The sequence below is a fragment of the Diadema antillarum genome, unplaced genomic scaffold (assembly GCF_040938485.1).
Source record: "Diadema antillarum isolate AM-2024a unplaced genomic scaffold, OU_Dant_1.0 seq00000956_RagTag, whole genome shotgun sequence".
Lineage (NCBI taxonomy): Eukaryota > Metazoa > Echinodermata > Echinoidea > Diadematoida > Diadematidae > Diadema > Diadema antillarum.
This window is the reverse complement of record NW_027271804.1, coordinates 312,813-329,435: the sequence shown is the minus strand read 5'-3', so window position 1 is coordinate 329,435 and position 16,623 is coordinate 312,813. Positions and strand designations below refer to the sequence as shown.

The following is a 16,623-nucleotide window of genomic DNA, read 5'->3' as shown; positions in this document are numbered from 1 at the left end:
TGGTTGATTAAACCGAGGTCCCACCTTTTATTAGGATTGATCTTTTTTGGATATCTCAGCCATTTCAAAACCAATTTTCATCTCAGTAAACATTGACTTCCTCTTGGAATACATGCTCTTTCATATTTTATAAGAGGTTTCTCATTGCCTCTTCAAAAATGTTAGAAACCTGAAGTTTGGTCTCAACCAAAACTATATGATCCCTTTTTCTTTTGTTTGTTTTACTCTGCTATGGTTCCATTTTGTGAAGACTGGACTGTTTTGTTTCAGTGTGAGGTGTAGATTGCTGTAATATGTCATCCATATCTGTCCCCCCTCACTGCCCAACTCTCTGTCCTACCAGATTTGCCAGCAGTGCGATCCCATGTGCATCGGATGTGATGGCGCGGGACCGCGGCGCTGCACGAAGTGCAAGTTTTTCAAGCAGAACCAGGAATGCGTCCGGGAATGCAGCAGCGGGACCTACCCCGACGAAAACAACGTAAGCCCCTGCCGCAAGAGAGCAAGGAAACAGTAAAAGAGAGCCACAAATAGACAGGGGGTGGGATGGGGGGAGGGATAGAAACAGAAGAAAGAAGGAGTATACCTCTGGGAGGGGATTATACACAAAGGTCATTATTAAACTAATTTCATGTTGTCCCACAAGAATTAGCATCACTTTGAAGGTCAGGATGTGTATTCATTTTTGACACATCATCATGTAATGGTTGATGAAATCACTAAATGTCAGTGTCCTGATTTTGATAGTCAAAATAGTCAATTTTTTTTTGTCCAAATTATGAATGAACTATGAAATATCCTCTCTTTTACAAAGAACTAACTGCCTGAAGAAGGTGAGCAAAACTGGTCACTAGCAAAATAAAGCTGTGAGAAAAGCAACCCTGGAGTTATCTTAGGTGTGGCCTAACATACACAATATCTGACATTTAGATTCAATGGGCAATCAAATTAAACTACCTGAGTTAATGTCTCACAAAACTGAATGAGAAATTTCATGTTTCAAAACTGTAAAGCGAGAAATTTTTCGTGATATGAAATTTTCTCGAATTGGAGCTGACGGCCTTTTTTCGTGGCATGAAATTTTTTTGCGAATTGTCAGTGGCATTCAATGCATATTGTGTAGACAAGAACTTTTGTGTACGTCTGAATATCCTGAATCTTGGCTTTCGTGAAATCTGCAAAATTGAAATGCAAGCGAACATTTCTGGTTTTACATTACATTCTTAGCCTTTTGAATTTCGGACAGACGGTAGTAAAGATATCAAAACCTCAGATGTTTGACTGAAATTATCAGTTTTTGCACAATTCAGCAAAATCACCTTGTTTTGTCGTTTACATTTAACCCTTTGCGTACCCAGGCATTCAGCTTACCACATTAGCTCATTTGGCTTTTACCATCAGCATTCTATAATCCATACGAATTTGACCTGTCCAAATAAAATCATGCAAACCTTCAAACAACACTTGAAACTCAACCTAGTTGTAGATTAGGGGTTGTGGGGATTAGGTGATCTTTATTCTTAGACAATTAGTCTTCAGACATATATGTCAGTCAGCGAAGAAAGCACTCTATGCCAATTCGTAGAAGAGAAAGAGCACCATAAGGGTCAATATCTGTGACTGTATGACGATGAGAGGTCATAATGTTATTTGAGCAGACAGCTGAACATTAAAACAAACCCATTGTTTGAATATCCTTCCAGGTATGCATGCCGTGTCACAGTGAGTGCCGAACCTGCTACAATGGCACAGAGTACGACTGCGAATCGTGCAACACCCACAAGGTCAAAATTGACGAGGACCAGGTAAGGAAATTAAGGCTATATTCAGCCTCCCCATCCAGAAGAAGTGTGATACAGGATACAGAAAGCCCCATCTGATATAAAACAAAGAAACAAACACACATTCATTGGCACTTTCTCACTGCATTGCTGTCAAATCGTATGCCCTGATGCACTGATATCAGTGAATTTCGACCAGGTAAGGAATTGAAAGCTAAATCCAGCCTTCGCATCCAGAAGATGCGTGATGCAGGATGCAGAAAGCCCCATCTGATAAAAAACAAACTCACATTTGTTGGCACTGTCTTACTGCATCGCTGTTCAATCGTATGCCCTGATGCACTGATATCAGTGAATTGTGACGATATACTCGAGGTTATACAAGAATTTGCGCCAGCCAAAAGTACTGCAAAATATGTGAATATTTGTGTACTGTGAAAATGTTTGTGTTTGCAGTATACCAGAGCTACAGTGAGGTACTGGCCAATCACATTTTGTCATTCCAAAAATTGATATGAAGTTTTAACTTATCATTAGACACAGTTTTTTTCATATCTTTGAAAGATGTCTATCATCATGGGAATAAAGATTTTTTTTTTTTTTTTTTTTTTTTTTGGGGGGAGGGGGAAGGTTGGGGGATGGAGCTCAGTGGTGATATTGTTGTTCATGGGATGCTCTTGATGGATGTTTGTACTTGACTGATAGTGGTGGTGACGACATCTAGTGTTACAGTTTGTTCTCTATCTTCACTTGAAACCAAATAGTGTCTCCATGCTGCATTTAGTCGAAGGGGACATCGATTCGGTGATGCGGCAAAAGTTGAACTAGGTGGTGGACTCCTTATGCTTTATCTTCAGTCATCTATGCAAATTTTTTTTTCTCGCAAAGATGCAGTTCTACCTCTAGGAATAACTCATTAATGAAGTCCCTATGTCTGCCACCAGATGCAGTGTGGCAAAGATTGATTAGCTATGATAAAAGAAGATGAACAGAAATATCGTGGGTCTTTCGCACAGCTATAATTCAAGTACTCACTAAAGAAATTAAAATGTCATAAGTAATTGCTAATATATTAGTTACTTCTTTGAACCCCCCCCCCCAAAAAAAAAAGAAAAAACAAACAAACAAACAAACAAACATGAGCATAGAAAATGCTGGAAAGTCCAACCAGCTGGGTGAAATACATTTTCCTTACTTTTCCATATTATAGCAATTTAGATATCTCATGAGTTTCCTGTTTGTCTTTGGTGCATCTCAGTTCTTCTGCGCCCCAGAATGCCCCAAGGACTACCCCTATCAGCTGTCCCCGTACATCTGCGGCGCGTCGTGCAAGCCCCTGTTCTACCCGAACCGGAACCGGGTGTGCACCCCGTGCCACGCCGAGTGCCTGGAGGGCTGCTACAACGGATCCCACGAGGGCTGCTTCAGCTGCCGCAACGTCAAGTGGCAGGGCGGCTGCTACCAGCGGTGCCACGCCGGCGAGCAGGAGGTGAACGGCACCTGCGTTTTGTATGTCGACCCCTCCCGCAGCACTAACCCCTCCGGGTAAGTACATGTGTTTTTTTTTCTGCTCCTCTTTTTCTTCATGTTTTACCTCTGGTGTACTGTTAAGCCTTGCTCAAGATAAACTCAGCATCTAGGTGCTTATTCTCCTCAGACGTATGTCTTTTATCAGGTTGATTCATCTTCATTGTGTTGACATTACGGGCAATAACTGGTGAACTAATGTCTGCAGCCTGAAAAAAACAACAACAACTCCAGAGGGTTTTCTAGGATGCTTGAAATTATTGATGATAAGCAGTTGGATTTCTTTCATGTGAGTCCCAAAGGTATATATACACCCTTCTTTTTTCTGACTGAGTACTGCCCAATATTTCTCATGGAACCAATTGGGCAGGTAAAATTGATGATTTAGAAGAAGATTCTCTGTTATGACTCATATACAATTTTTTTTTTTAAATCAATCATGTGTGATAAAGGTCTCTATGAGTCAACAGCCATCCTTGCTAACCAATGTTTGGAAATATGATGAAAAAAAATGATAATAATAATGGGACAATTTTCGGTGAAATGTAGTTGAGATGTGGTACTTTACTTACACAAGACTGAAATGTAATCATTGTTCAGAAGGGCTTCTTTGTTGTTTGCTGAAGTTGAGTAGAAAAACAATTATTCCAATCCAAGGGGACAGCCCATTTATTTCTGACAGTGACAAGCAGTGACGAGCGATGTTTGATACTTTGCAAAACCTTGTCTTAACCACTGTTGCTTTTGCCACATACCTACTGCACTAGAATGTCATTTAAATAATCCTAAAGCACACACAATGTAGATATTGCTCTTCCATACCCTGCTCTCCAGCTATCTGTGGCACCATCCCCTTATCATTTCTTTTCCATGTCATCACAAAATTTTTCCCCCTCCTTCCCTTTCCCACCCCTTCCCCTCCCCTCAATTTCCTCACATTTTCCCACCCCTACTCCACCTCCCCTTCCTTTTCTTACCCTTCCTCTACCCCTTTTCTCATCCCCTTACTCCACCCTTCTTTGCCCATCCTTCTTCACCCATCCTTACCTTTCCTATTCCCTTTCCTATTCTCTTTCCCTCCCTTTCCCCACCCCTTCCCCTCCCCTTTCTTCTTCCCATTTCACCCACGCCCCATACCATCCTCTTTCCCTATCCTTTCCCTCCCCTCCTTTTCCCTTTCTCTTCCCTCCCCACTCTTTTCATATCCATTCTCCATCCCTTTGTTTCCTCCTCCTCTTCATTTTCTTCCCCTTCCCCATCCCTTTCCTCATCTCTCGTCTCCCCTCCCCTCCTTTCTTCTCCTTCCCTTTTCTTCTCTTCCTTTCCCCTCCCCATCCTATTCTCCCCATCCCCTTCCCTGTCCTTCCCTGCCCTTCTCTCCCCTTTTCCCCTCCCTCCCTTCCCCTCCCTTCCCTTCCCATTTCTCCTCCCCATCAAACCCTTTCCCACCCCTTTCTCCTTCACCCTTCGCATCCCACCCTCCCCACCCCTTCCCCCTTTCCCCTTCCCTCCCATCCCATCCCTTACATCCCCTTCCCTGCCAGCTTCCCTTCCTCCCTCTCTCCCCCTCCCCTCCTCCTCCTTTCGCCTCTCCATTCCATTTCCTTCTCCATCTCTCTTCACTATCCTTCCAGACCCCTTCCCTCTCCCTTCTTTTTCTCTCCCTATTTCACCCCTCCCCTTTTTCCCCTCACTCCTTTACCGTCCCCATTCCATCCCTTTCCCTTTCCTTTCCTTTCGTACCATGCTCTCTCGTTTGTTTTTTGTTTATTTTATTTATTCACGGTTAAAAACACATACAGAGTGTGCCCGCATTCAGCTAATAGCTGTTTTTCAGCGAGGCCGTGATATACATTAAAACAATAGATAAAAACAATGAAATACAATTAAACAAAACATAAACAAGATTGAACACATTTACAGTATTGAAAGGAAGAAAAATACAGGGAAAAAAAAACAAGAAAAAGAAACCGTAGTAACCATGTAGTGACATAAGAGGACATAGGTTAATATTCAATATCTACATGATGAAAGAAGAGAGCCGATATTTTCAATTTTACAGATCTCTTTACCAAAAAATTTCAAATCTGTTATAAGTCTGAGATTGTTGGGCAATGTATTAAAAAGCTTTGATGCATGATATAATGGGCTAAGTTGCAGAAAATTTGTGTGAGGTCTTGGAAGAGCAATTTGTGAGTTAGCATGACGAAGGGCATAGCCAACATCACTATTGAATTCGATCAATGAAGATAAAACAGGTGGGCCGAGATTATGAAGTAAGTTAAACAGATTAACCAAAGCCTGTTTGACCCAGTATTCTTTCAGCTGATCAATCTTGAGGGTTTCAAAGAGAGCTTCAGTGTGAAATCTACTATTCACTCCAAGTACAGATCTTAAACATCTATTTTGTAAAGTCTGCAGCTGTTTTAACCGAGTTTGTCGACCATTCATCCAAATAGTGCTGCAGTAAGTGAAGTGAGGCTGGATTAAGGTTTTGTAAAGTATTAACGCTATCTTTTCATCAGTGAACTGTCTTATTCGCTTTAAAGCAAAATACATCTTTAAAACCTTTTTCTTCACATTGTTAATTTGTGGAATCCATGAGAGATTACAATCCAGCAAGACCCCAAGATATTTGCATTCCATGACTCTAAATAATTTTTTGTTATTTAGACGAATATCAACATTACAGAAACGACTCAAGTTTGACTTTGAACCGATTAACATAAACTGACATTTGTCGAACATTGAGCAGCAATTCATTATTTGAAAACCATGTCATAGCGGATTTCAGATCCTCATTGATTACTTTCTCTAAAGTTTTTGGATCTTTAGCAGCAAAGTACATACAAGTGTCATCTGCATACAGAGAAAGGGAACATTTTTTTACTGACTTACATAAATCATTCAAAGTGATAATGAACAGCAATGGCCCAAGGATACTTCCTTGGGGCACCCCGCTTGTTACTTGTCTGCTCTGTGACATGGTACCGTTAACTGAAGAGCATTGTTCCCTATCATGAAAATAATCCTGAAACCAGCATAGTGAATTCTGATCAAAGCCATAGTATCGTAGTTTTTTCAGCAAAATCTCAAATGATATCAGATCAAACGCTTTTTCTAAGTCCAGCGTTACAATACCAACTACTTTCCTATTGTCTAAATTTCTACAGACATCTTCAGTGAGAGATAAAAGTGCAGTCAAAGTGGAATGTTTTGGACGGAATCCATGTTGGTTATGACATAATAGGTCATTCTCAGAGAGGTAGTCATACACTTGATTAAACACAAGTTTTTCTAACACTTTAGATAGGACAGGTAAGACCGATATTGGTCTGTAGTTGCAGGGATTTGCTCTATCGCCACTTTTGTGAATAGGCGTTACCCGTGCTCTTTTCCACGCACCAGGAATTTTCCCTTTGCTTAAAGACGCATTGATAATGTGAGTTAGCGGTTCAACAATGTACTCTATAGAATCCTTTACAATACTAGCTGGTATTTGATCGAGGCCAGTGGCCTTATTCCTTGCAATGTCATGAATACATTTCAAAACATCATTGTTTGTTACTACCTTAAACTTAAACGTTGAATTTACTTGGCTCATATACTGATCCATATTACCACCAAATATTTTATTACATTTCCGCTTCGCTGCTAAATCAACAAAGTGATCATTCAAACAAGATGCAATATGTTTTGACCCAGCAATTTCCTCATTATCAATAATTATCTTTTGAATACCGCTTTCAGTAACATTTTTAGGCATGATACGTCTCAAAGATTTCCACATTGCATTTGATTTACCTTCATTGTTCAAAATGCTTTCCGAAACATATCTCTTTTTGGATCCCCTAATCATTGATGTGACAGAATTTCTAAGTTTCTTATACATTATCCAATCATTCTCTGACCCTGATCCTTTAGCTTTTCTTTTCATTCGATCTCTTTCTCGCATTTTATTCATTAATCTATTCATTTACTTCTTTATTTCTCTATCTATCTATCTATCTATCTATCTATCTATCTATCTATCTATCTATCTGTCTGTCTATCTATCTATCTACAAGTATCTATCTGATATATCTATCTATCTATCTGTCTATCTATCTATCTATCTATCTATCTATCTATCTATCTACAAGTATCTATCTATCTATCTATCTATCTATCTATCTGTCTATCTATCTATCTATCTATCTATCTATCTATCTATCTATCTATCTATCTGTCTATCTAACTATCTATTTATCTATTTATTCATTTCTTCTTCATCCCATTACTTTTCCATCTTAACCTGTTGAAGACAGGCTGATTTTGCTACAGCACGCATTTCCTATAGACCCTTGCTCAAGTATACTCGGGACTCATCGTCAATGGGTTAAAACATTTTTTTTAAATGCCACTACCAATAATGTACAATTAGAAAAATCCTTACCAAGTAAAAGTTTGATTCCAATCAATGCATTTAGTTTGAAATTTATCAAATATATTGAGTCAGTGGAGCATCTAGGACGTTTAACACATCATGGCATTATGTTTTCATCTTTATCCATACCTTCAATTATGCGAAATCGACTCTGAAGAAGCATCTCTGATGTTGTCTCTCACCTTTTGTCTGTCCGTCTGTCTGTCTTGTCTTTTTGTATGTCACGATAATGTCCTCCTGTGCGTCTGTCTGTTCGCCCTTCCGCTGTGTGACCCCGTCCAATCGACCTCTACGACAAACACGCACATAAATGACACCTGCGTGCTCTATTGACCATCTGTGTATGCCACCACGACCTCTCATCGTTACCCCCTGCACCTGCACTCTCCTTCCTCGCATTGCCAATTTGGCACCTCCTGACACCATAATAATGGTCCTCTGGTTTGGTCTTATAATCTCTCTCTTTGGGGTTTTATGTATTTTTTTTCCTTGGGTATTTCTTTTTTTAAATATTCTCCTTTCTCTCATGGTATTTTGCCACCAAATTTTGCTTCCCCCAATATTTTGGTGATTGGATATCTGATATTTTAATTATTCACTGTGGTCCAAATTTTCAATCAATGCACATCACATTCCAAATGCATTGCTTTAATACTGGGACTGCCGGATGTTTAATGCAAATTCAATCATGCTTTTTTGAAATGCTATTCATCTATTTTTGTCTCTTTCTCTATCGCTTTTGCCTGCTTACTCTTTCTGTCGATTTGATTATCAATTTGCTGGCAATTTGTTTGTTGTCTTTAATGGGATCTTTAATTTGTGTCATGTCGGCACATATTTTGCAAATGGCTCTCTTCAAATGCCTCCACTGAAATATAATGGTAACGTGCATTGTCTTTAATATGAATAAATATGTTTATCATGTTATTCATGTACATGTCACTGCAAATACATTTTTGCCGTACAAAATGGCGACCTCTATGAATGAATAAATAAACCAATGACTAATGCAGCGAAACGCAACAACTCCACAGCTCCCCATTGCCGGTCGGCGTCATGGTAGCAATAGGCGTGGCTGGAGGCCTCCTTCTCTTCATCATCTTCCTGTTGGCCTGCTGGTACCGGCGGCATACAAAGAACAACATGTACATCGACATCCCACCAAACATTGTGAGTATTAGGAAGTTTTTCACTACATTTCTACTTCGACGACATAATACACTTCCTGCACAAATAATGATTAATAGAAATGAATGTAAAGATAAACAGAATACTGGATATCTATCTATCTTGATATTGCTGTGTATATCTAGTATTAAACAAAAAGTTGTGTATACAATGTACATGTACTTACATACGTACAGGACCTAGTGAGTACTCACAGTCTACATAAACACATACATACATACATACATACTTACATAAGTACATAAGTAAATATACCTGCATATCATTTCCATATATGTATATGTATGGATGAGGGTTTTTAGCATACATACAAGTGTATGTGCCTCGACCCCACATAGTAAGGCCACAGTTTGAAGTACAAATGTATTCCTACAAGTGGGTATAACCAATGATAATAATCTATTATTGAAACATTTCATAATGCATTCTTATTTCTCCCCTTTTCATCTTCCACAGGATTTGCACGACATCAAAAGCAGCGACTATGGTGGAGGGGTGAGTAGAGTAACCTTATTTGACCACAGTTTGATACCAAATTTCAATAGGTAATCTGCATCTTCTGGCAATTGCCATAATTTAAAAGAGACTGGAACGTAGGGGAGATGACGTAGTTCAAAGGTCTGCCCATCTAGGCTACCATCAAAATCCTCGTTGTAAACTGTGCACAGCTGTAGGCCCTACGCACACAGCCGAAGAATCTTGAAATCTCGAAAAGAGTGGAATGCTACAGATGAGCGTACACTGTGGTTCTCATATTCGCTGATGGGCAATTCTACCTATTCTGGCTGGCCTGCACTAGTCTTGGTTTTTGAACGTACATTGTACAGTACCTCAGTGAGCAGTAAATGAAGATGGATATGTGATTGGTCGAACCTTTAATTTCTTTACTCTAGTCCCTTTTAACCCATTGAGAATGGGCTGATTTTGCTACAACACATATTTCCCATAGTCACTTGCCCAAGTATACTCGGGACTCGTCCTCAACGGGTGAAGATACTGCAAAGTTTAGCTGTGTTTGTTTATATGATTTTGTCTGCCAGTGTGTAAAGCTACCAAAAGAGGAAATTTAATCAGTAATGTTTATTTCAGTTTCAATCTCAAAATTGTTTGCAGTGTAAACATACATGTGGATGATACATCGTATATGTGACTGCATGGTAGCATACTGCTGCGTCTCGGCAAAGGATATTCCACTTGACTCGTTAAAAAAAAACTAATTTTCATATCTATATCACAAAATTCTGTAGGATTTATGGAGGCGTTCACATGAGGTACCTAATACTACACAAACAGAAAGTCCAAAATTTTTGAATTGCAAGCTGAGCTCTTTTTTGTTGGTCATTGTCAATTATAGGAACCCTCGCTGAATCCTATAACAATTTCCAAGGGAATTTCAGAGTGTCACCAGAAATGGGCTAAATCTCTTTTTTGTTTTCTTCTTCTTTGTCTTCTTCGTCTTCGTCTCCTGAACCTCCATGCAGCCTCTGACCCCGAGCAACGTGACACCGAACCAGGCACAGCTGAAGATCATCAAGGATACGGAGCTGAAGCTGGGGCCCGTGCTGGGCTCGGGGGCCTTCGGCACTGTGTACAAAGGGCTCTGGATCCCTGAGGGCGAGAAGATCAGGATACCAGTAGCCATCAAGGCCCTGCGTGAGGTGTCCTCCAGTGCCGCGGAAGAGCTCCTGGAAGTAAGTGATGATTTATAGTAAGAGGAGGGAGGGGTGGGGGACATAGAAATCCACGGTTTGATAACCAGATTGGTGTAAGCATTGCACAGAACTTGTACAGTCCATAATAACCCCGCATGCTCCCAAACTGATAATAAAGGGAATCCACCAAAGAAAGCACAAAATGCTTTCAACATCAAATATGTGTCAGTTTCTTCATGTACACTTTGTGTATGTGTACTCTATGAATTCTACAAATTGTGGCATACATTCTGTATATGGATAGTGTCAAACAGTAGTTGTAGTATATACCCACCCACAAAAAAAAAACAACAGCAAACAGAGAAACTATAAAAACTTGTACAGCATTAATCCTGCAGGCCTTGTTCTGTTTTCATGGGATTTTGAGAATCTAGGAAGACAAGGATTTTAGTTGTCTCTTCTGAATTAATCTTATGGGTACTTCTTCCACCTCTGATTCCTCATCACTAATTGTCTGTGCGCCTTGTGGAAAACAGAAGCATTTGTGGCATTAAATATTTGCGAATCAGAGCCGCGGGCCTTTTTGTGGCATGAAACTTTCACGAATTGCCGCCGGCTTTCATTACATTGTGTAGACAAAACCATTTGCATGCATTTTGCTTTTGCGAATCTTGGACCCCCCCCGAAATTTGTGAAAGTTTCATGCACGCAAAAGTTTCTGGTTTTAGGGTATCTTTAATTATTTCCTGCCTGTCCGTATGCCCATTTCCGCAGGAGGCAAAGGTAATGGCATCGGTGGACCACCCGTGCCTGCTGCGTCTGCTCTGCGTCTGCATCGCCCAGAACATGACCCTCATCACGCAGCTCATGCCGCTGGGGGCGCTGCTGGACTACGTCCGCCAGCACAAGGAGCAGATCGGCTCCCACCACCTCCTCAACTGGAGCCACCAGATTGCCAAGGTCAGTGGGGGGTTTGTCAGTTTGTCTGTCTGTCTGTCTGTCTGTCTGTCTGTCAGTCTGTTTGCTTTGCTTGTATTGTTCATTAAACTGATCCAGTAACCTGTCTCAGGTAAATGTGTAGTACAACTTTCAGACGGTTCACTGTGTAAAGATGAGTGCCTGGGGCAGTTACCTATCAACTCATTGTTAGAGAATGAATGAATGACATGAAATGAATAGTGAAATGAATGAATGAATGAATGAATGAATGAATGAATGAATGAATGAATGAATGAATGAATGAATGAATGAATGAATGAATGAATGAATGAATGAATGAATGAATGAATGAATGAATGAATGAATGAATGAATGAATGAATGAATGAATGAATGAATGAATGAATGAGTGAATGAATGAATGAATGAATGAATGAATGAATGAATGAATGGATGGATGGATGGATGAAGGAATGAATGAATGGAAGTGAAGTGAAATGAGAGACTAAAAATGAAATGATATGAAGTGAATTGTTGTCTTCCTTTTAGAATATTTAAAAGAGACCCCTATAAGTAATTGTAGCATTAATTGAGCCTCGACAAATGCCATTTGATGCGGTATGACAAGAATACTGTGAATATTAGATTAAATTGCCTTATGTATCATGACATGTAGGTCAATTTGTAAATGTTTCTGTCAATCTATTTTTGCCTATCTGTATATAAATGTGCATACATACACACATAAATTATGTACAGTGTATATGTGTGTATGAGTGTGTGTATGTATCTTTCTATCTTTCTGTTTGATAGTCTATCTGTATCTCTTACCTACGGGCTGTATCAATCTAGTTGATGTAACCAATCTGTCTACTTTTATGAAAGCCATGAACATTGATGATATGAAACTTTCATGATTTGGAGCACGGTGTTTTTTGCTGCATGAAACTTTTCCAAATTGCCACTGGCATTCATTGCATTGTGTGGACAAACACTACGTATCTTGTGCATTATACTCTCGCAATCTTGGCTCTTCACAAAATTTTCAACATTTTTTTGCATTCAAAATTTCTGATTTTACAGTGTTTATTTGTCTTCATAAAACATTCTTAGTTTTATATATTTCTGTCAATTGATACCTCCCTTGGTATGAAATTATGTGTCTATAATCAGCTAGCCCTCTCTTATCATTTTAAATCCATTTTGAAAACTATTCTATGACTTCATGCTATCAGGGTATGGTGTACCTGGAAGAGAAGCACCTGATCCATCGGGATCTCGCCGCCAGGAACGTTCTGGTCCAGAGCCCCGCCCAGGTCAAGATCACCGACTTCGGCCTGGCCAAGTTCTTGGACATCGACGAGAACGAGTACAAAGCGCAAGGAGGAAAAGTGAGTACCAGGCAGAGGAGGATGGTGGGGTAGGGTGGTGGTGGTGTTGGTGGGTAGGGGTACTTGGTTAGGGGTGGGGGATGATGAAGAAAGCAAAGGGGACCGGTAGAATTGATTGTCGCTGACATTGACTATTAGGAATGCGTAACTCCTCAGGAGGAAGTTGAGCCTGATATGGCAGGGATAGTAACAGATGATTGCAGAGATACCAGCTTTGCCTCTTTTTTTTGATAGTATTTTGTTCTTTTTTTTGCCAAAAATTCTACAAGTTTTATGGAAAATACTGTTTTTCCCAAAATGGTATTACTATGCATGTTTATTGCAAAAAAGGTAAAAAGAACTGTTTTTTATCCTCCAAAGATAAGCCTTTTCACCCCTCAGAATGCTGCAATGTTGTTTACAATGTTGGCTTCCCCATGATTAGTGCAAATTTATTTGCATACCGATAATATGTATTTGTGTGTGTGTGTGAGAGAGAGTGCCTTTGTGTTAATTTACATGTGTTTCAGGCATGCTTACAAGTACTTACATAGTGAAAGGGTGCTATCAAAAACTGAAGAGAAAAGGAAACACAAATGTTTTTACAATCATCATATGTAAGAGATGACGACCTTCTTGATGTACGTAATCCTTTTCCGTGCCTCACTCAGATCTAAACAATGACAATTTTGAAACCTGCTTACTCATTGTTCATGTCCGCTCTCGCACCACGAGTGACGTTGGAGAGAGCTTGCTGGAAACAGAACTCACGCCACTCCAGCCGAAAGCGTGGAAGTTATTTTTACCCGGAATCCTTCCTGTTCTTTTTTTTCTCAACGTTCAAATGAAATTCTACCCTGTTTTCTCAACCGTACTTCTTGAGTCTATATCGAGTGCAGCGCACACATTCCTTGGAGGACGTTGACCTCTTGAGTGACATGCTCTCATACAGAATTTAGCAGGATATTGGAGGTGCAGTAAAGACTGAAGTAAAGGGGAATGGGATGCATTGTCCATTTATGGCTACATTTGCAGATATAATCCATGTGTAAGATGAGCTACATTGCTCTTCCCCTATATGAGACACCACATAATGTATCAACCATGGACAAAATATGATGCACGCTGAAACTGCGTGCAAATGATTTTCAGCCAAAGTAGCGAGTACCATAATATTTTTTTTTTTTAAAGGTACCATAGTCCAGTAGTAGATGAAATTTGACATACACTGAAACTGCCTGCAAAATGATTCTTCCATGTTCTCGGGTCAGTGTGTCAGTGTTTTTTTGGTTGTATTCTTTTTTGTCTCCCCCCAATTGGTATTTCTATCTCGTATGTTCTCATTCTGCGACACAGATGCCCATTAAGTGGCTGGCACTTGAGTGCATCCAGTTCAGGAGATTCTCGCACAAAAGCGACGTCTGGAGCTTCGGTAAGTAGCCATTACCATTTTCATACTTTCACTTTCGCGACTCTTGATACGCCAGTTTCAATTGCATTGTGGTCAAAACAAAAAAAAAACGTAATTATTTTGATATGTGATATCTGACATTCACAGCTGTCAAGGATGTAGAAACGTGAGAAGACTGCAGTATGTTGCTATATATATACATACGTGTATATATTCAGAGATTACCTAAAACCTTGGTTTTATATTTCAGACAAAAATATGTTTTGTGCACACATTTATAGACATAGATTGCAAATGTAAATAAACACATTTGTAAAGGCAGGTTATACAAGGAAGATTTTCTTTTCGGGAAGGTTATTATAGTGAGCGGATCACATGTGATCGTTTTCACTTGCGTGATATCATATATCGTCATCATAGTTTGTCTGTTATGTTCATGAGCAGGCTCTGACAATCATTAGTGAAGCAGTGCTCATCAGTATATTTGGTTAAGGATATCATGGTATCTTATTTAAAACTTTAATAGTGTATTATCTCCAAGGAGGTTAGGAGATGTCTGTACCTGGTTTACAAATTCTTGATTCATTATTTACTTCTTCTTCTTCTTTTTTTATTTGAAGTCATCCCTACAGATTTTAAGACAGATTACTTCCAATGATCACATAAAATTCCCCTCTGCAAGTGGTGCAGATTCACAAAGTGGTTCAATATTGTTGGAATGATTTCATGCAAAGTCCCTGAAACGCTTGTGGTCGTATCCATATCTTGTTTTATACATGATTCATCGATTGAATTGAAATATTGATACAGAAAACATGGTGAAGGAAATCTATATTTAGTCCATTGTTGAAACGTTCGGTCTTCACGTAAGACACATAGACCATAGATAGATTCTTATTAAATAGAAGAATGTGTAATTGAAAGCACGCTCTTATGCAGTGACAGTTTTGCTCTGTTCTGTTGTCGATTTCTCCTTGGAATGAATCTTAATTCAGCGTTAATTTAATTTTTTTTTTGTGATGCATCACAAGCCCTCACAAGATTTTTCTCATGAATGCATTCATGTCGATTAAAAAAGAGACAATGTGAAGGGTTTGCATGGAAGCCAGATTAACTCCATTTGTGTTGATATGACATTTTTTAAATTAAACTTGCTAAGAAACAAAGAAAATAATATAATAATCATATTCGATATATTGTGTCATGATTACTTCAAGAATATTCCTTGCTATGTAAAAGTGAGGTGTCATTGCAAAAGGTTTTATTTTGCTTTCTGACGATGACTTACTCTAAAATGTTTGAAAATGATGCATTCTGTAAGGCAAGATATTTTGGGCATTATTAATGATGGCATGAAATTTTCGCAAAGTGGAGACAACACCCTTTTTTTCACGGCATGAAATTTTCACGAAGTGTCACTTGCATTCACGTGTAGTGTAGACAAGAACTTTTGTGTGCATTTTAATTTTGTGAATCTTGGCTCTCACAAATTTTGAAAAATTAAAATGTAAGCAAATACTCCTTGTTTTACAGTATAACCTATTTTGCGACTAAACTCTTCAAATTATTTCCATCTTTGTGATGGGGAGAATGTCATCAACTTTTGCATGACATGTCTTTTTCTGACCTTTAACCCCTTCAGGTGTGACCCTGTGGGAGCTGATGACCTTTGGTGGGAAGCCGTACGAGGGGGTCAAGGCCCGGGAGGTTCCCGACCTCCTGGAAAGAGGCGAGAGATTACCGCAGCCGCCAATTTGCACCATCGATATATACATGCTGATGGTCAAGTGTAAGTCCAAGTCTCTTTCGTAGTCTTGTCAATTAGCATGGCAGTCATATCGTTGTGTTTTATAGGTATGAATCAAACAATGAGCCTGTGAATAAACTTTTTGATTTGATAAGTATTCATCTATTTAAACATTGAATTATTGGTGTACTGGTATTCATTCATTCATTCATTCATTTATTCCTTCATTTAATAATTTTTTTTTTAAAATTCATCTATATATAATAAAATCATGTTAATTTCACAATGAAAGTATTCATGTGAATGTGTGTTTGTTTCTTGGAGGAGAAAAGAAGTAGAACCGTATATGCTATTTTTTTCATGTATAAGTAATGCGTTCAATCGTGGACATAAATTCACGTAATATACTGCATTAGGCTGAACGAATAGTGCACAACAGATGTTACAGGCTGTATTTGTAGCTACCAATTCCTCCATCTATTGTATGTTCTCACACTCTGCATCCCAGAGAACAACCTATTGATGGCTCTTAGCCACCTTGAAATACATCACATGTGTCATATTTGCCTCCCTCTCCCCCTTC

At 39.2% G+C, this 16,623-nt stretch overlaps 1 protein-coding gene across 1 annotated transcript in view; it reads left to right on the top strand.

Annotated features, from left to right (window-relative positions):
* The window catches only part of LOC139741830 (receptor tyrosine-protein kinase erbB-4-like), a 167,355-nt gene that overhangs the window by 142,327 nt on the left and 8,405 nt on the right, over positions 1 to 16,623 (top strand). The window contains exons 17-27 of the mRNA XM_071652411.1: positions 344 to 481; positions 1,704 to 1,805; positions 3,040 to 3,326; positions 5,305 to 5,313; positions 8,748 to 8,904; positions 9,379 to 9,417; positions 10,404 to 10,613; positions 11,349 to 11,534; positions 12,748 to 12,903; positions 14,239 to 14,314; positions 15,936 to 16,082. Coding sequence (XP_071508512.1) covers positions 344 to 481; positions 1,704 to 1,805; positions 3,040 to 3,326; positions 5,305 to 5,313; positions 8,748 to 8,904; positions 9,379 to 9,417; positions 10,404 to 10,613; positions 11,349 to 11,534; positions 12,748 to 12,903; positions 14,239 to 14,314; positions 15,936 to 16,082 — 1,507 coding nt within the window. The remainder of the gene's footprint in view (positions 1 to 343; positions 482 to 1,703; positions 1,806 to 3,039; positions 3,327 to 5,304; positions 5,314 to 8,747; positions 8,905 to 9,378; positions 9,418 to 10,403; positions 10,614 to 11,348; positions 11,535 to 12,747; positions 12,904 to 14,238; positions 14,315 to 15,935; positions 16,083 to 16,623) is intronic.